We start from the raw sequence: 21,034 nt of genomic DNA on the forward strand, positions 1-21,034 counted from the left end.
TGGCCATAATTCATGGAGAGTACCATGTCAGGCTCCCTATGCAGCCATATCCCCAGGTACCTCACAGGGTCTTTTTACCATGACAGCGGAAACTCCAGCTCCACCTCTTGGGTGCCGGCCATCAATGGAAAAACTGTTGACCTTGCCCAGTTTATACCTAACCTTGATTATCCCTCAAATCTTACTATTCGTGAAGGAGCTCCGGGAGATGCATGACAGGCTCACGGACAGAAAGCAGCATGTCATCGGCATGTAGTGAGACCACAAGGGGCTGTTGCCGAAACCACAGTTCCGCCTGCACATGCTTTTGAGGAAGTTTACAGGGCAATGGCTCAAGCGCAAGAGCGAAGAGCATTGGTGACAGGGGCCACCCCTGCCTCGTGCCTCGTTGTATTGGGATTGCCATAGAAACCCAACCGTTCACCTGCATCTGAGCTTCTGGCTCGGTGTACAATAGTTGGATCAATTTAGGGAAAAACGGTGGCAGACCCATTCACAGTAGAACAGTAAACAAATACTCCCACTGCAAGGAGTCGAACGCTTTCACTGCATCAAGTCGGACTGAAAGTAGTGCAAAGTTGTAAATACCGTACGCAGATTGTGCTTTGTTGATCTAGCCTGCACAAATCCTGACTGGTCCGGAAGTACCAGCATGGGAACTAGCAGCTGCAGTCTTTTGGCTATCATTTTTGCTAAGATTTTAGCGTCAATGTTGATGATCGAAAGAGGCCTATAGGAGTCGCACCTGTTGGCCACCTTGTCAGGCTTTAGTATTGTAACAATGAGAGCCTCCTTGAGTGTAGGTGGAAGCTTCCCCGTGTCATATGCCTCCGCAAAAACGTCTAAAAGCCTGGGTGCCAGCTCCTCAATATAAGCATTATAGAACTCACTTGGGAGTCCATTGAGGCCTGCTGCCTTACATGTGGAAAGAGACATTATGGCTAGTTTACCATCTTACACATCAAAGGGCTGCGTGAGATACTCCCTCTGACTCGCTGACAGCCACCCAAGTGTAATATCATCTAGGTAGGAACATATATCAGCCGCCAGCGGGTGTGGCCTGTCACCATAGAGGTCAGAGTAAACGTCCAACACTACCCTACTGATCTCTGCAGAAGAGTGATGAGCAACGCCTTCCCTATCCAGCAGTTCTGTGATGTAATCCTGGCACCTTGGTGCCACCAACTTCTGGGCCATAGATCTGCTGGGCCTCCCCCACTCCCCATAGTAGCGTGCCTTGCTCCGTCTCAATCTGTATGCCATCTCTTGGTCAGCTGTTTCATTATGCTCGGTCGCCAGGTCTCTCATCTCAGCAAGCGTTTCTGGGGCCTGGTTGCGCTCATACTCCTGTTCTTGAGTGGATATTTCTGCTGCCAGCTGATTGAGTCTGTGCCTCAAGTCCTTCAGGACCCCAGCCTGCGCACCTATGCATGCACCCCAGATCGTAACTTTAAATGCTTCCCACAGAACCCCTGTGCTGTCCACAGTACCCTAATTTTCCTGAAAGTAATTATTTATCGCCTCCCTGATACTGCTCTTAAAAACTCAGTCAGTCAGAGAAGCCGGCTGTAGCCGCCATGTGAATGAGGGTCTCTCGCACTCAGGTACGCGTAATTCAAGGAGTACTGAGGAGTGGTCAGATAGCGTACTGGCCAGATGGCTAACATGAACCACCCAAGTGCAGGCAGCCTCAGACGTGAGCCAGTAGTCTAAGCGGGACCACGTGCCATGTACTGAGGATATGAAGGTACTATCCCACAACCCAGGGTGCCGCAGTCGCCAAATGTTGTGTGTGTCTCCTGTGTCTAACAACCCAGTTAGTGTGTCCGTTGCCTGCTTGTGGCACCCCACTCCCCGATCTATCAATATTCACATCAAGGCAAATGTTGAAGTCCCCTCCCCAGAGTATTATCGCAGGGGGGAATTTGGAGATTCGGCACCAGACATCAACAAAAAAGGACAGGTCATCCGCATTCGGACCATAAACATTGACCAGGAGAGCCCTTACGGCACACAGCTGGCCCTAGACTAGCTCCACCCTGCCCTGCTCGTCCATCTCTGATCTAAGTCTAGTGAACGGAACCCCCTTCTTGACGAGGATCATGACGCCCCTGGAGTAGGAGGAGTATGAGGAGGCAACCCGCACCCCAGCCCAACGTGTGCCCACATTTTTCTCTGAGAGATTTATGAGATTAGTCTCCTGCAAAAATGCTATCTAGATGTTAAGCCTGTCCAGATATGCAATAACCAATCGGATTTTTTTAGGGCTATTTAAACCACGCACATTCCAGGTGAGGAGTTTTACACTACCTTCCATTCTTACCATATATCAAAGGATGGAAGACATGGTGGTGCCAAACAGTATTGTTGTACTGCTATGATTCAGTTGCAATGCCTTTGGTGAATGCCCAATGACCCTTTCCGCTTAACCAACCCCCCCACCCTCTTCAGCACACCCAACTTTGCTTAAGCCATCCCAACCCTGAGAAAACGGAACCCCCCAAATACCACAATCCAATCACAACATGTGTGGTACTCCCAAGTGGGGAGCGACAGAGTGCTACTAGCCTCCTACAAGGGTACGAGGTGGGTGATCAGGTCTATTAAAAATTGCCAAATGTTGTATAACCATTCTTTAAGACATTGCGTAACAATGTGGTTTCCTATGCAAAGCAAGACAGAAACCCTCAGGGCGAAATCAAAGTGAACAGATCATTACACAGTAGCTAACAGTCGGCAAATATCTGGTGTTTACAAGTTTAGCCTCGCACTCAGATGCTACTGCTCCTCTTCATCCAGGATGGTCTGGTCCTCCCACTGTCTTCATTTTACTCTCTGTACATGGTCCAGCACCGCCTTAGGGTTGGTGAACATTTTAAAGTCCCCCTCCGTGCCAATTCTCAGGCGTGCGGTATACAACATAGCATACAGTATGCCCTCCGCCTGTAGCAGGTTCTTCTAGGTGCCAAACTCCCTTCTTGCTGCCTGCACCGTGACTGTGAAGTCCGGGAAGAATGTCAGTCCGTTTCCCTGGTGTTCTTTAGTACGCCGGACGAAATCATTAACAGGGGTGTGGAATTTTTAAAATCTTGTCCCAGCTGTTGCCTAAATGAAGGTGCCAGCCGATGGGTGCTAAACCTATTGGTTCCTTTATTATCACATACCATAGGCTTTCATATCCCCATACACATTACACAGTTATGAGTTCCTTCCCTCAACTCTTACAGTATAGCATACATTCCCTTTATACTCTAGTTCTTCATCTATCCATGATTTCCCCCTGCTCACAGCCTACATGTTCCCTTTCATATATTCTCTCACAATGCAGTCTTCCATTTTGTTTCACTCTTTCCCCAATTTCTTTCATTGCCATTTTCTCATCACCAGCAATACCATTCCCTTCTGCTTCCAATCTTTCACCACAAGCTGGCTCCAGAACTATTGCTATATTAGTCACCCACCTTTAGCTACATACCTATTTTGCCTCACATTTCTAAACATCAGTAGGCTGTTCTGTCTGCACAGCTACTCTCCTACCATACTCTACATGTACCACTTTCCTCTACTCCTAAGAAAAGGCTCCATTCTACTTCACCTCCTCCCTGTCACTGCAGACTCCATTTCATTTCCACATCACACCAGAGGCTCATTCCCATTCATTCTCCAGCACACTGGCTCGAAATCCCCTTTTGTTACAGGACAACCGCTCCTACTCCATTGCCACCTGCTCACAGACCTTGGGCTGCTTACAACTCCTTTTTCAACATGTAAAGTGAGCTGTGCTTGCCAGTGGTGAGACTTCACAAAGTGGAAATGCAGTCAGCAGGGAAAACACTTGCACCCAACTACCCATTATTGCACTATAAAGTCAGACAAAAAGTTACATTTTAATAATCATTTGAAGTGGCGAGCCTCCATGATAATGCAAAAAAATATATAAGTTGCTCTGTTTTTTGTCACTGGAATAAGTGGAAACTGAGGGGACTGTGCTTTGGTGTCTGGGACTTAATAAACATATACCAGAATGTACTTCATTTTTTCCGACAACATGGGGTTGGGAAAAGTGGTCCATGGTAGTTGCTGATGCAGTTCAACGAAAAGTTGGATGAAGCTGTAGGGGCAGGATTTTCTTTTCCTAACGAAATAAAGGTCATGTTATCCTGACTGCAGTTTGAAATGGAAAGTGCATGCAGGTGTTGCTGCTATAACATTTTCTGATAGTCACAACCCCCGCCATCAGTCATGACACATTAATGCAGATTAACCAAACCAGAACACTCCACTCTGTGCCAGATTATAAGTTTTGTTTTGTGCTCATTTAAATGTAAAACGAATTATAATACTCTTTTAAATGGGCATGTAAAATACGGACTTCCTTTTTAGATGCGATTCCACAGCTCGACCTGAAATTCACCCTGCATGTGAAAATGTGTCACATATACTTTTGCGAGTCATTACTTCTTGCATCCTCAGTGTTTACGGTGTAAGGCAATATAGGGGTCGGGAGGCTTTAGTCCATATGGAAACTCACTCGGCAATGCTGCAAACAATCGCAAAATAGACATGTGGTTTCCCATGGTTAGCTATTGATTGAGCAGTGACGGTGGCACTTGAAGACTGACACAGTCCGTTCCTTTCAGCTCTAGAACAATCTCGATTTATTCTGCATTATATAAACAAATCTTTTATACTGTCTCAACTAATTTCATTTTTTTCTGCACCAATGCATTTTTTTAATTTAGTTATTTAGTGATTTTGTGCGCCAAAGTGCTTCACAACCTTCAGAAGCCTTGCAGACTTCAAAATTTGCAAACATTCGTCACAAGAATTTTCAGTTCTATTAAGGACAAGGAGGCGAGGATTATGCTATCTCATTTCTTTAATGAAATGCCTAGCAGCCATAGAAACAAATAAAACCACAATACCCATAAACACATGGGCAACAACCATAGAGTCTGGGGTATATAAAGGTATATAGAGAGTCACACTTCCTCTTTCTTCTGTGAAAACATATCCAATACAGCAGAACATATCCAATCCGGAAAGTCAAATAAGGAAAGTAGCATAATCAAACTGGGAAGTCCAAGAAACATCCAAAACGCAACAGATTGACGATGACTGAAGCCAGAAACCTCCGAAGAAGCAGGAAGGCAGAAACCAGGCAGGCTTGAAAAGTCTTCATTTGGGATCAGATCCTGAAAAGGAACACAAAGCCGTAATATACAAGCTATGCAAAAGTGAGTATAAAGCAAGGGGGGGAAGAATAAACAAGATGCATGTAAATAAACCATCATAAGCATAAATGCAATATATGAATATTAACAAAATGCAGACAACAATGGGTGGGATAATCCTCGCCTCCTTGTCCTTAATAGAATTGAAAATTCTTGTCACAAATGTTTGCAAATTTTGAATTCTATTTCAGGACAGGAGGCTCCGATTATGCTTGTTTAAAGCTGATCCACCACAACAGAAGCAATATGATCAATAGGCTTAAAGTAAAAGGTTTTAAAAACAGAATCAGAGGACCAGTCAGCGGCCTTCATAATATCAAACAAAGTTACTCCCAAGGAGAAGGCCTTAGAAGCCATAGCTCCCCGTGTAGAATGAGCCCCGAACACAGATACATCAATGCCAGCCTCCGCCATGAGCCATCGTACCCACCTAGCCAACGTAGCCGGGGTAACGGGGCGAAAGGGCTTCTGCAACGCAATTAATAATTGACCTTGCATATCAGAACGAAAAGAAGAAGTACTTACTTCATAATCTTTGAGACATTGAACAACATACAGCTTAGGACGTGCAGGGAAATAGGGATAGGAAATAACCACAGTTTTGGTCTTGGTACGCCTAGAGAGACGAAACGAGACGCCCTCAGGAGTAAAACTGCTCCCGGCTAGATCCAAAGCCCGGACATCCGATACCCGCTTGCAGGAGACTAGACACAGCAACATAGTGAGTTTAGCGTCCCATAAAGAAACATATTTTGGACGTGGGGGATTCGCAAGGTGGATACCCTTGAATGATTTGACAACCAAAGGATGTTCCCTTGCCGGCTTACCGTCCAAATGGAGGTGACCCGCAGAAATAGCCGAGCGGAAGCTGTTCACTGTGCGATATGCCAAACCAGAGGAAGCCACCGAGGCCAAAAAATTGACCATCACAGAAACATCAGCCGATGTTTGATCAACCTGCCGTTGAACACACCAGTCACTCCAACGCTTCCAGGAGCCTCTGTAGCGTTTGTGGTTACCAGGAGACCAGGCGTCACTGATTCATCTGGAAGCGTCCGCAGAAAGGCCTGGGACCGACCAGCGTTCCCCGAAATTCGCCACGCCAGAAGAAGGAGAGAGCCTGATTGAATCAGGGGATGCGGATTCTGAAGCGGATCTAGCAGGAGATTCCACTTCTGGGGAAGAAGGAACGGCACTGCACAAGCCATTTCCAGGAGAACCGGGAACCACGCCTGAGCTCTCCATAGAGGAGCGATCAAAATCAACTCCGACTGGTAACGTTTCTTGTAAGCCAGAACCCTGGGAATCATCATGAATGGGGGAAAGGCATAACACAGAGCAGTCGGCCAAGGCTGGAGAAAAGCATCCGTGGCTAGGGCAGCCGGATCCGGCCTCCAACTGAAGAACGCAGGAGTTGGGTGTGGAGGCGGGACGCAAAGAGATCGATCTGACATGGGCCCCAAGACCGAAGGAGGTGGCGGAACACACGAGGATGAAGCCTCCAATCGCTGAAATCCCTCAGGTACCTCGAGTTCTAATCCGCAACTAGATTGTTGCACTCCGGAAGGTATTCTGCAATAACCGTGATGCTGTGTTGCAGACAATAATGCCAAAATTCCTTGGCAATTTCCGCCAACAACCGAGACCGAGTTCCCCCCAGTTTGCTGATGTAACGGACTGCTGATACGTTGTCCATGCAGAGAAGTGTGCAGCAGTTGGACTGAAGGGGTGGGAGGCAACAAACCGCGAAAGATCCCGCCAGCGGGTCCAAACAATTGATGTGAAGAGAGAGCTCTTGGGTAGACCACCGACCCCCCGTCGAGACTGGACCACACCGGGCTCCCCAGCCCCAACGACTGGCATCTGATTCGATCACCACTTCCGGCGTGGACCCGAACAGGGCCCGACCATTCCATGCCTCCATATGATCCAGCCACCATTGCATCTCCGATTTTGCTTCCTCCGAGAGGGGAATTTGATCGGAATACCGGAGGCCATTCTGAAGATGACGAATCTTCAGGTGCTGCAACGCCCTGTAATGCAGCGGGGCCGGGAAGATTGCCTGCAGGGAAGAAGCTAAGAGACCGACAACTCGAGCTAACGATCTCAATGACACAGTTGGTTTCGTGGTAATGGAAATCAATTCCCTTTTGATATATCGAATCTTCTGAGTGGGCAAAAGAAGCTGACAGGTGAGAGAATTGACTTTGAAACCCAAGAAGTCGATCTCCTGAGTCGGATGCAACACAGACTTTGGAGCATTCACCAGAAAGCCGAGGGATTGCAAAAGCTCGATGGTCCACTCCAGATGAGACATCAGTTTGACTGGACAATCCGCCAGAAGGAGGATGTCATCCAAATAAATGATCAACCGAACACCCCGACAGCGGAGAGACTCCACGACCGGCTTCAACAGCTTCGTGAAGCACCAAGGTGCTGACGAGAGGCCGAAGGGTAGAACTTGATACTGGTACCAAGTCCCCAGCCAGTGAAACTGGAGAAAGCGACGATGCGGGCAGAAGATTGGAACAGACAAGTAAGCGTCTTTGAGGTCCAGATGAACCATCCAATCCCTTTCCCGCAGAAGATCCCGCAACAGATGGATCCCCTCCATCTTGAAGTGGCGGTAGACCACTCCCCCGTTGAAATCCTTTAGATTGAGAACTAACCTCGATCCCCCTCCCTTCTTCTCCACAAGGAAGACTGTGCTGACGTACCCCCGTGGATGACGCACGGTTGGGACAATCGCCCCCTTCAAGAGAAGCGACCTGATTTCCTCTGTGATGAACTCTTGATCTCTTTGGGAAAAAGAAAGTGGAGAAGGAGGATGGGTTTGAAACTGGGGCTGATAAAGCTTTATTTTGTATCCTTGGACCGTCTCCAGCACCCAAACATCGCTGGAGATCAAGCGCCAATTGTCTAGGAAAAAACGTATCCTGCCCCCCAGAACAACACTGCATGCAGGAATCAGGCTCACCTGAAGTTCCGGAATCTTGATATCCTCCAACCGACCACCGGAACGTCCCTTCTTGTACTGTCCACGTCCCTTTCTGGAGGGGTAGAAATTCGATCTCTGGGAGAAGTTGGAATCCTGATGACCTCCTCTATGGGACTGGTACCCTCTCTGAGAGGGCTGTGGTTGCTGACCACGGCCGAACGAGCGTCCCCTACCACATCCGGCCTTGGCAAAAACCGGACGAAACGCTTGCCGGAGTGTTGCCTGGGCCTTGTCCAAACCACTGAAGGTATTGACAAATTGGATCAGTTCCTTCAGAAACGGCTGACCAAAAAGTAAACCCTGTGCAGCGGGACCTGACGCTGAGGCGGAGCCAATTTTGGGTCGAGTTTCAACAGGATGGAAGGACGCCTCTCGCTCGAGAGTGCGCAGTTAGCATTGCCAGGTTGGCAAATTGCCCTCTGAGCCCACTCGATGAGCTCGTCCGGGTCTACCATTGCCGATGACTCCTTGGCCATAAACCCAAGATCTAAAATCTTTGTAAGAGGGCCCAGCATATCTAAGACCTTGTCCTGACAGGATCGTCAGGAACAATCCAGGCCTTTTTTAGGATCCTTTGCGAACTTACGCAGATAGGTCACCAGGGTGGGGTCCACCTCGGGTGTGTCTACCAAATTGTCCGCCAGATCCGGCCTAGGACACTCCGAACGGAGTCGGACACGGACCTCCTTGTCAAAGGGTTGCCTGATGTGTTGCTGCACATACTCCGCCACCGCCGGGGATGGGAGCCAAGCTGTGGAATTTGGGTGGGGATCAAACGTGAGGACCTGGGGATGAGTGGGGGCATCCACAAAGTGCTCCTTGCACTTTCTCTTTTTAGGAGGTGGGGAAAGATGCTCTGAGGAGGAAGAAGAGAGCCGCAGTCTGTGGCTTGGAAGTGGACAGAGACTTCGCCAAACGCTGAAAGTCCGAAGCGTGTGGATTCCCTGGGGAACTGGTATACTTCCGTGATGCAGGGACCCAACCTTGTTGTTGAGCATATTTGGTTAAATGCCTCTTGAGAGGAGTAATGGCCCGAACCAGTGCCTTATTCATGGAATGTTGAACACCCCTATCAAGGGCTTCCACCAAGTCCTGTTCAAGAGAGTCAGAGGCCTCTTCATCATAGTCATTGTCATCTTCATAATAAAAGTCTGCCATGGTACAGCAAATGTGAAACGGGAATTGAACAAAGTGCACCGACAAGGAAGCGCAAAGCCCAACGCGGCACAGGCGCGACAAAGCGTGAAACACAACGCGGCACAAAGCGCGAGCACAGCGCTAAACAGAATAACAATGAAAACACATCAAATTGTAAGTAGAATATAATGAAAGCACTTAACTGGCTGCGGAGCAGCAAAGAAAGAGGAAGTGTGACTCTCTATATTCGTTTATATACCCCAGACTCTATGGTTGTTGCCCATGTGTTTATGAGTATTGTAGTTTTATTTGTTTCTATGGCTGCTGGGCTTTTCATTAAAGAAATGAGATAGCATAATCGGAGCCTCCTGTCCTGAAATAGAATTCCACCAGCGCAGCCCACCCACCAGAGGTGAAGGTGTGCAGTAAAGAACATCTTTACGCTGGCTCAGCGGGAATACAAAATTATCAGATGTATTTGGTTCTTTGAATCTGAGAATAGTCGACTGTTTCCTGTGTAACATCCTTGCGTTTCTCCATTGATCTTGTGTGCCGGTGGCGCCCTGAGCTCGCAGACACTTTCCGTTCACATGAAGCAATATTTTTACACAAAATAGAACAACTGCACTCTAAAGAAAAAACATAATTTCCTAACGAGTTCACCATCGAAAAGAAGGGCTAAAGGTCCAAAAGCTTATGACACTCAACAGCCAATCTCAGCCTAGAGAACAGACTCGGGCTTCCAGCCAATCAGAGCCTGTAAAACATTTCTTGACACTGGCGAGATTTGCCTCCACGTTTCTCATTTGATTGTGATCAGAGTCGGCACAGTGCAGGTTCTGTTTACCGTATATACGGGTGGAAACAGACAAGGATTTGTAGGCATCTCGCTAAAAATAATTGACAGTCACATCATAGTAGGTGTAGGGGAGTAGAAAGAATCTCTGCTTGTCCATCAGATAAAATAGAGTTTAAAACTACTTGTCTCTGACAAAAATCCATATGTTCCGGGCGTCGGGCGATTCAAATTCACCACCCCTGTCTTTAGTGCCTTTTTCTCTAGCTATCTGGAAAATGGCATTAGAGAGTTCTGCTTATATTCTGCTTTTGATCTTCCCTTTGCGATCTCTAATGTAGGGGACACAAGAGTAGTGCCAGGGGTAGAAAAGGGAAAGTCAGTGGTCGCAGATGCATCCTTCGGCAACCTATAAAATACATCAATGCCGGGGCCTAACTCAGGCCCCTGCAGCCCCTGCAGTGCGGGGGAGCCCCAGCTCCAGGGGGCCCCCTCGGCACTGCACTCTGGCTGGAGAGGTCCTGAAAGAGCCAGGAGGGGGCCCCTCGACGTACCGTGCAGGGAGGCCCCCTCAAGTTTCGTTACGCCAGTGCGTCGATGCCAGCTTCTGAAACAGTGATTATGAAGGAAGCATGAAGCCAATTGAGTATCATTACATTTTCCCTGAATGTGTATCAATTTAAATAAAAAAAGGGCTGTAGGAAAGTATTTGGATTCAGTATCCCTATTTATTTATTTATTTTTTTGAGCCAAGAAATCTAGGGGCTGTGGCCCAAATAGCCGCTTTCAGTAACAGCATGCCGTTCGGGTGCCTCCGGTAAGTTCTATGGTGTACATGGGCTATGGGGATGGGGTTTACTGCATACTCAGATTGCTACAATGGGGGAGAGAGATCCTGGGAGCACTAGCCAGTGGGCCGGCGTGCAGCAGCCATCTTGCCTTCCAAGGACAGTGATATATCTATTTATTTATTTTTGCAAAAAAAATAATATTTTTTGCATCTGCCAGTCAGACCAGAAACGGTGACACTCTGCTCACATTGCTCATTTGCCCCAGTGGAAACCTCATCTCCCCTTTTCGCTAAAGGGGCTATCAACAGACAAGAGAAAACCGTTTTCTTTGCTCAGTCCTGCATCTCTGTCACTCATTCTAGAATATTTGTTTGTTTGATGATGTCAGCTGGGGTTTTGAGATCTATTGTGACATTATTCACAAGATAGCCCCTTTATAGTAATCGGCCATTGTAACACACAGTATGTTTTTGTGCAGATTGTCTTGGCTATGCTACTTGTCACATGAGATTAAATGTATATACTGTTAGGACTCGGTAAGGAGTACATGAACATCAGATATGTACTTATATTAAAAACCATATATTCTTAAAAGGACCATCCAGTGAAGTGTGAAGCTTGTGCTTTTTCCTAATCTGGCATCATCCACCCTCACCAAATGTAACCCCTTAACCACTGGGCCTCCCATCCCCACCTATTCTCCCCACCCCACTGTTCAGTGCTGAGCCATTTTTGGGTTATTCCGGGTAGTGTGCGCTTAGGGCTCTATACATTTTTTTTTCACATAAGCTATCCATGCCAAATGTGTGCCCTTTTTTCCAACATTGTAGGGGTTCTAAAGGTGCTCATGGTTTGTGGATTCCCCAGGAGGGGATTCAGAAAATAGCCAAAATATTTCTACATTTAGAGTTTTTAGGGAAACATAGGAAAAAAGTGTCAGTTTTTTCTCCTACAAATGGCATAATGAATAGCTTGCTGTGCTAACATCACCATCTTCCCAGCTTTTAGAGTGCAAAGCAGAACAAAAAAAACCACATTATTTAGCGCAGTTTTGGCATTTTTCAAATAGGTAGCCCATTTTTCCTACTTTTCTTGCTCTCAGCCTACTTTCAGTTTATGCTGGAAACGAGTGTGAAACCCATCGGTTATCCAGGAAAGCTATAGATTTCTGAAAAGTAAACAAAATTCCGAATTAAGCAATAAGTCATATGTGTCAATCCCTCAAGGTTTTCCCAAAGAAACTAGCTGTTGAAATCAAGAAATATTGAAAATGAGTTGGAAATCAACCACCATTTTCACTTGGAACTTTTTGTCATGATGGCTGATTTCAAAAGGCCTATACCATTACATCCGCTAGACCCTTCTGAATGCGGGTGAAATGTAGGGTCTGCAGGTTCTCGAAGAACCCAATGTATCCAGAGCCAACAACTGGACTGAACTATACAATGGTTCAGTATTGTATACAGAGTATCGACCAATTCATATGGTGAAATATGTAGAGTGAAATATGGGTATCACTGAAACCTACAAATTTCTGAAATGGGCAAAATATATGGAGGTTACATCTCTGAATTTGTGGGTACCTGTAATTGCATTTGATTTAGAGGATATTTTTCAAAATGTCTTCTTTCTTACACAGTGACTTTCATTTGAAAGGCACAAATGCAGTGAAATTCAATTAGTAACAGCAAATCTTATACAATTCCATGTTCCCAACCACTTGTCTAACGATAAAAATTGAACCTCACTTATTTGGGTAGGCCTACTGCCCTTGACACGAAACAGCCCATAATACAATAGGGACACATCACATTTTTCCACTCGAACCTGACCCTCTTTTGTTTGCAAAGTGAGTAGCTGTGGACTTTGGGCCCTAGCTCAGCTGGCACCTAGGGAAACCGAGCAAACTTCCACATTTGTGAAAAACAGACACCTAGGGGAATCCATGGTGAGGTGACTTGCATGGCTCTCATCGTATTGTTTGTTGACCAGAATACCTTGCAAACTTCAAACTTTGACTTAAAACACATATTTTCCACACATTTCTGTGATGGAAAGATCTGGAATCTGTAGGGAGCCACAACCTTTCTACCACCCAGCATTCCCCTAAGACTCCTGATAAAAATGGTACCTTACTTCTGTGGGTAGACCTAGTGTGCAAGACAATAAATGGCTCAAAGCAACATGGATACATAACCTTTTTCCACTCAAAACTGACCCTTTTTATTTGCTAAGTGTCTAGCTGTGGATTTTGAGCCCTCGCTCAGACAACACCTAGGGTAACCTAGCAAACCAGCAGGAATACAGGGTGGGGTGACTTGCTTGACTCTCACCAGGTTGTACCCCAGAATCCCTTGCAGGCCTCAAATTTGCCTGCATTTCTGTAATGGAAAGGTCTGTAATCCATGAGGAGCCACCAACTTCCTTCCACCCAGCATTCTCCTAAGTCTCCTGATGAAAATGGTACCTCACTTTAGTGGGTATGCCTAGCAACAGGAAACATATCAAAAAGCAACTTGGGTACATCGCATTTTCCCACTCAAAACAGACCCCTTTTTTGCAAAGATAAGAACTGTACCCCGCTTGTATGGGTGGGCCATGGTTTGTGGATTCCCCAGGAGGGGACTGAAAAATAGCCTAATGGCTAGGGCGCTCGACCTTGGACTGGGTTTGAGTCTCGGTAATGACGCTAAACCTCCTGTGACTCTGGGAAAATCACTAAGGGCCAGATGTAGGTACCCCAATACCTGTCGGTAATGGCCGAAATTACTGAATTTTGGCCGTTACTGACCGGTATTAGGCTATTGAGATGTAGGGGGCTACATTTCAGATTCGTTAATTTACCGAATCGGTAATTTAAGGAATCGGTAAATTACCGATTCCTTAAAATACCGAATCTGTAAATGATCGAATCTGAAATGTAGGGAGCACTCAAATGAGTGCATTGCATCATGAAGGATTCGTATTTACCACCAAATAAAAGTTTGTGGTAAATATCGAAAACCTTTGAAAAAGCAAATTTGTGCTTTTTCAAAAGTGCCATGTGGCAGACATACATGCCCTTAGGGCATGTTTGTGTACCACATGTGCACCCATGCACTATTCAGGGGTGCAACAGGGTGTCAATGTGACACCCTGCCACCCTTGAATGTGTTCCCCCATTACCGAATCGGTATTTACCAATTAGGTAATTCCAATTCATTCCTATGGGCCTCCAGGCCCATAGGAATGAATGGGAATTACGATTCCGTATTTGCCGAATTGGTAATTACCGAATATTACTGATTCGGTAAACTTTACCGAATACTTACCTACATACCATTTACCGATTCTGAAATACCGAATTGGTAAAATTCGGTATTTTAGAATCGGTAAATGGAATTTACCTACATCTGGTCCTTAATCTCTTTGTGCCTAACAAAAATAAATGTGTGTTCTCATGTAACATAACTGGTGCTATGTAAAGCGCTCTGATACCCGATTCTGGTCAAGTTCGTGCTATATAAAAACTCTGCAATGACACAAATGGCCCTAAAAGGCTACATTCGGAGATAAGCAACAGAGGCAGCTGCAGTATTTGGGGCCATGCTGTGGTGCCAACGTATAAACCACAGATGGTTTTTTTAAACTACACAGCCAGGGGATTCCAGGGTGGTGTGCCTTGTGTTGATCCTATAAGGTTTCTTACCCACAGTAACAAACCTCAAATGACAGGAACAGATCAAACCAAGGTCAATGGCAGCCCTTGTGAGGGAACTCCTATTGACCTTGGTTTGCGATGTACCTGTCACATGCTCTAGTTCCAGCCACACAAGTGGGATAATGATGGGTGATATTATTGTTGTGGATTCCTGCAGATTCTGACAGTTTTCATCAAAGAAATGTAAGGAAAATGTTAGATTTCAGGCATAGTTTGAGGGTTGCGGGCATTGTGGGCAAGAAGACCTCATGGAATCCACACAATGCAAACCACCATGAAATCCCCTGATTATATAGTTTTCAAAAATATCTGTAGTTTATAGGTTTGCATAGGTGGCAGCTAAGCACTGCTCCAAATCCTGTAGCTACCCTTATTACTGAACTATCCACGTAGTGCTTTACAACCTAGTGTGTCAAGGTCTCTTGACCTAACCACAAAAGGGAGGGACCATTGCTTTTGGGAGACTTGGCGGAAAGCTGGCTGGTAGGAAATCTTTTGATCCCCATACATTTCAAACATTTTCTTCACAGACATGTGTGGAAAGTGTGATTTTAGCTAAAGCTTTCAGTTTGCAGGGCATTGTGGGTAAGAAAATGTTGTGAGAACCACAAGAAGCATACCGTCCTGGACTCTGCAGGGTGTGTAGTTTTCAGAACTGTCCAGGTTTAGTAGGTTGCCCAGGTAGCAGCCTACCCAAGCCCAAAAAGTGGTGCCATTTACTCTTGCAAGTGGGGTGATATTGGGAGTCAACCACACTATCCTGACCATATGTAAAAACAAAACCCAAAGGAATCAAATATCCTCTAGTTTGCTATTTGGGCAAGATTTGTTTCTCTTAAGGGGGGCAGAAAGACTGTTGACCCTTTAGGGGTGAGGGTGGGGCAATTGATAGGATGGACCAGATCAATGCAATTATTTTATTACAAAATATATATGCTTGCTATTCAGTGGGCTTTCTGGTCCCCCGGGCAAATTGGAGGAAACCTCCAGTCTGCCTCTGGGGGGGTTGGCAAAATACTGGTTTGTTCCTTGTTTTGGGGTCGGGTGGGGCCAATGCCAGAGTGCAACACCCACACCACTTTCTTTTGCCCCACAGGCAAAATCCCTGGTGTCAGGTGGACTTCCAGTTTGCCCCTGAAGATGGCAGAAAGCCCACTGCACAGCATAGCTCTGCCCCAGAAGGGGCAATCGTGTATTTCTTCCCCACTGGGGGCAGATAGGAGGTTTGTCCCAGTTGGGGATGTTGCCCCAAAATTGCCCCAAGGATTCTGCCTTTGGGGCAAAAGAAAGTGGTGAGTGTGTTGTACTCTGGCATTGGCCACTCCACCAACCCAAATGGGACAAACCAGAGTTTCTCTAGCCCCCAAAGGCAAAATCCCTAGTGTTGGTGGACTTTCTAACCCCTCCCCAGGAACATTTTTGGGGAAATACACTATTGCCCCTTCTAGGGAGGGGGTATGGCTCAATGCCAGTGTAGACCGCACACTCCTTTTGTTTGTTTAGGAACCATTTTGAAATGCCTCGTGTTTAGTGGGCTTTCTGCACCCCTGGGAGAAAGATTGGTGTGAATATCCCTATCCACCTCAAGGAGGGGGGGGGGGTCTTGGGGTGGGGGGATGCATAGGCCCATGGTGTGGGGTGCACCCTGTCCAATAAGATACTGCATAAATGGGGTCCCTGGTGTTTTTGGGCTTTCTGCCCCCTTAGGGTAAATTGGGGTACTTGCCCCAGTCCCCCCGGGGGGGGCACAAATACTGTCTGTGCCCTTTTGGGCTGGGGGCATGGCCATGCCCATGGTGGGCAGCCCCTACCCCTATGTTTATTTTTATAATATGCCCTGTTGTCTAGTGGGCTTTCTGCCCCCTCGGGGAGCAGATTGGGTGTAATCACCCCATCCACATTTCGGAGGGGAGCAGAAAGACAGTCTTACTACTTGTTGGGGTGAGGGCATGGCAATGCCCATGGTGGACAGCCCTCACCTCTATATTTATAAAAAAAACACCCTCCCTGGTGTCTTGTGGGCTTTCTGAACCCCGGGTTGGGGGGAATAAGGGGGTTATCACCCCATCTGCCCTCGGGGGAGGGAAGACTGTCACTAGAATTTGTTTGGGGTGGGGTCATGTCTATGCCCATAGTGGGCAACCCCCACCATTATGTTTATAGCAGATCCTTGTGCCTAGTGGGCTTTCAGTCCGCAAGAGTGGGAAAGTTAGGGGTAATTTCCCCCAACCACAACGTAAAGAGGGGAACAAAGACTGGCTGGCTTTTCGTTGGGTTATGGGCATGGACATGATATGGTGGCAGGCCCTCTCCCATCTGCCCTTGGGTAGGGAAACTGTTGCCATGTCAATTGGGGGTGGAAGCATAGCCATGCCCAGCCCTCACCCCTATATTTTTATTTTAAAAAGTCTCTGTTGTGTAAAGGACTTTCTGCTCCCCCAGTGGAAGAATGGGGGGGTAATCATCCCCATGCGCCCCCATGGAAGTCAGAAAGTTGTCTGCCTTTTTTTTACAGGGGGCGAGCCATGCCCATTGAGGTCAGCCCCACCACTATATTTTTGTTTAAAAAAATAACCTAGTGCCTAGTGTGCTTTATGCACCCCCACTGGCTCAGAGTGGAGGTAATCATTACCATCTGCTCCCCTGGGGGGCATAAGGCTGTTGCCATATACATATGGTGTGGGGGAATGGCCATGCCCTGGTGGGCAGCCCCAACCCATAACAAAAAATCCTGGTGTCTACTGCCCTTTCTGTCCCCATTTGCCCCTCAATGGGCAGAAAGACTGTTATTTTTAAGAGGGAGGTTTTGCAGAGCACACACCCTTACCTAAGGGGGCGCTCCCCCTAACCATGAAGGCTAGTTGGTGGATCACTGCTTGGGACTCATTCTTCTGTGGCGAACCCCATGCAGGGATCTACTGGGCAGCGGTACCATTGGAAAGGGGAGATTGTTGCGGAGGGCCACCAACGCGAAGTTCAAGCCCACTCATCTGCAACGCCTGGCCAGCTCTGAGCACCACACAGTCCACCGACAACGACGCTCTCCTTGCTCCTTGTGACCATCTCTAATACGAACAGTACTCTTGGCACACAATTTGAAAAGGTAAACTTCAGCATGACCAATCTGAGACTGTATCCAACATGCGCTGTATCACTGTCAACCTGAACTTTTGGCTATGACCCGGTCCAGCGTGAGCAGATATCGCTCGCTTGCCCTTTTATGCTTAACGGCGCTATTTTACAGTTTATTCTTAAAAAATTTATAACTCCAGTTTATTGATTGGATTTTCACATTTTGGTCTTGTTTTATTTATTAAATGTTGCTCTATTTTTCTAACTTGGTGTGGGATCTTTTTGTGTGATGTTTCTAAAGTTTTACTGATTGGAATGTTGCACAAATACTTTACACATTGGCTCTAAGTTAAGCTTGACTGCTCTGTGCCACGCTACCATGGGGTTAGCACAGGTTAATTGGGTGTTTGCTTATGCCTTACCTTGACTAGGATTGTGATTGCTGCTTGACCAGGGCTCACACACAGTCAACTAGTAACCCACTTTCTAACAGCCACCTACTCTCTTTTGCCACCAGGACAGGTCAGATGAGATACATTTCTCGCCGTTCAGTGTTCCAATTATGGTTAATTGCTGCCCTCGATTCCGCACACAAATGAGTAAAGTGTGCATGAGAGAAAATAGATGGCACTCTAATCATTGCTCATTATTACTGATTGTTACCGCAAATCTCTTCAACTTAGTTTCATACCCTCCTCTGTTCTCACTCTTCAGAATTAAGAAAATTCTGCACACTGTATTCACTAATTTCATTTTACCATGCCTTCCCATTTCTCAGTCTGTTCCAGATATTTGCACATATCTTTGGTTAAGAATGATTTCGGGATTCAACACTCCATGTTTTTACCTCCCGCTATTTCTCATTAATGGGTATTCGGCCACATCCTGAATTTCTTCTGATATTCCACTACTGTGATCCAGTCATTTGTTTTGCATTTATGTTAATGGTTTGGACTTATTCCCATATTACTTCCCCTCCCTCCCATCACTTATCTGTGTTTCCATGCCATTTAAAATAAGCAGTGCAAATTCAATAAGCCAGACTTATAACTGGAAATACAAGCCAGATCCATTTACTGTACCAATGATGGTTCTTAAAGTGTTTGTAATGTTTCACCTCACCTCACTCTTCAATACATTTTCCCAATCAGACAGATACAAATGTAAGCAACTATATAAACATATAAATGCGCAAACTTCAACAAATGGACCATGACATTCACACACACAATATAAATACACGCAGATAAATAGTGAGGTAAACCAACAAACAGACATGGTCAAGAGCTGCCGATGGGAGAAGCAGCAGGGGTTGTATGAGGGGCGACACAGATGGTAAAGCACTGCCTAGGCACTATAGAGCTTGGGGCGGAAGTGAAGGAAGGCACATGGTCAGCAGGTTTGGACATTCTGAGTGCTCAGTGATAGGGAAAGACAGTCTGGCAGGAGGAGTAATGAACGCTTGTGGGGACTCCCGGTTGGGAGAAGAGGCCAAAGGGCATCAGAGGTAAAGTCAGGTGTTCAGTTGGCAAAGAGCCGCCTAGTGGGATGAGGGAGAGGCAGATAGGAAAGCATGACAGTGCTCACCAGGAACTCAGAGATGATAAATAGTAGAAGGGGAAAGGACATCATGAAGTAATCTACTGGGCACTGATGGTAAAAAAAACACCTGAATAGAGAGGAAGGGCTCCGGTCTTGGTAGCAAAACAGATGACATGACCTATGTAAAGCCGCAACACGCTATAACAGTTGGAGTTGTAGTAGAAGCTACTTTATTCCCAATTTATAAGATGTAATGTAAGTAAATGGCACAATGTGTACATCAGTGATATGCTGTGGGTCTGTCTGACAGCCCATCCAAGCAATGGCTAATGCAAAATCATGGAAATAAAACACTAAAGGGGTTCCCTCAAAGTACAACCCCTCTATGTAATTTGTTTTGTACTTTGTTGAAATATTGATCAGCAGAAGCTGTCTGTAGCCAGACATAATAAAGGTTCCTTACATTTCTGTTGACCATGTCACCCAAAAAAAGGTTACACATCAACTTTAAACAAATGTTGGTGCTTTCCATTTACATTTCCTTCTGTAGAAACGCCATGTAAATGTGACATCACATAATGGAGCACTATAACTGAAGATGTGCCGTCATTTGTAAATAAACCTGCTTTTGTCCTTCATTTCCAGTCACCAGAGAAAAGGTTGTTAGGCTCCGCTCTCTTACTGTCGTACAAGAGCAAACAGTCAACCTGTACAAGATAGATCAAAAACGGCTGTTAAAAGATTTGATCCTCATTGATGGAAAAGATGCCACCAAAGTAAGTATATTCTGATTTTGCCTTTGTTTTTCTTCTTTTTATCACGTTTCTTCATTCCTGTTATTACTGTAATTTTTAGTGAGGGAGGAACTAAATTCACTGATAAAGCTACAATGCGCTAACTTTGACGGTAATACTTTGCTAAAACCAGAATACTTCATTTTACAGTGTCGCTGGATTCTAAAGGAGTACGTAAGATTTTTTAGATCCGGCCATTAACATGCTATTGTTGCCTTGTACATCTTTGGGGTTAGGTTCAGGTTGTGTAGATAATAGAAACAGCAGCTCATGAACTAATGAAATATAAGGCAGAGGTATAAAGCTCAAATTAAATGAAATAGATGGAGAACCTCACAATGGTATCAATCAGTGTTTAGTATTTTTTCCAATTTTACATGTGCATTTACTTAGGCCATCTTTTAAAAAACACAGAAAAAACATTTTCGGCATGGTCTGGCATTATTTTCTGCAGAAATTGTATATCGGCCATCTAAACCCATTATTGAGCATGAGTCTAGCTCGTGGTGCAATCAGAGTGCCATTCACTGAAATCAAAATATCCCAAATAATGTTTCACAGACAATATTAATGCAAAACAAATAGTTCACAGATTCCTGGGACCTGGATGTTGTTAAAGCTGCCCTTTGTGCGTCCGAGGACAGGGGCGAAAAATTAGAGGCAGCGTCAGGCCACGAGAAAACCTGAGCCCTCCAGTGAAGTGTACTGACCTGCTGAGTGCCCGTTTTCTTAGCCCAGGGACTGTTTCCCTGCTGCTGTGCTGCCGAGGGTACACGGGCTGCCTTCTTTCTTGGGCCCATTCGCTTCCTGCCTCATTCTCGCGGACCACGGACTGCCGGGGAACTACAACCCCCAGAAGGCAGTGCAGCCGCAGGAGATTTGCCGCGAGAAGACCTCTGCCACCGCATAAGAGCACCAGTGAGCACCCACCGCGCGGGACGCGCCAACTGACCTGCTGAGTGCCCGTTTT

The 21,034-nt window shown here is 46.1% G+C and overlaps 1 protein-coding gene across 1 annotated transcript in view; it reads left to right on the forward strand.

The window, feature by feature from the left end:
- Positions 1-21,034, forward strand: part of LOC147702989 (exocyst complex component 1-like) — a 106,821-nt gene that overhangs the window by 35,839 nt on the left and 49,948 nt on the right. Inside the window, exon 2 of the mRNA XM_086928857.1 lies at positions 19,916-20,046. Within this exon, the coding sequence (XP_086784983.1) occupies positions 19,916-20,046 (131 nt within the window). The remainder of the gene's footprint in view (positions 1-19,915; positions 20,047-21,034) is intronic.

This window comes from Lissotriton vulgaris, chromosome 7, assembly GCF_964263255.1.
Source record: "Lissotriton vulgaris chromosome 7, aLisVul1.2, whole genome shotgun sequence".
Lineage (NCBI taxonomy): Eukaryota > Metazoa > Chordata > Amphibia > Caudata > Salamandridae > Lissotriton > Lissotriton vulgaris.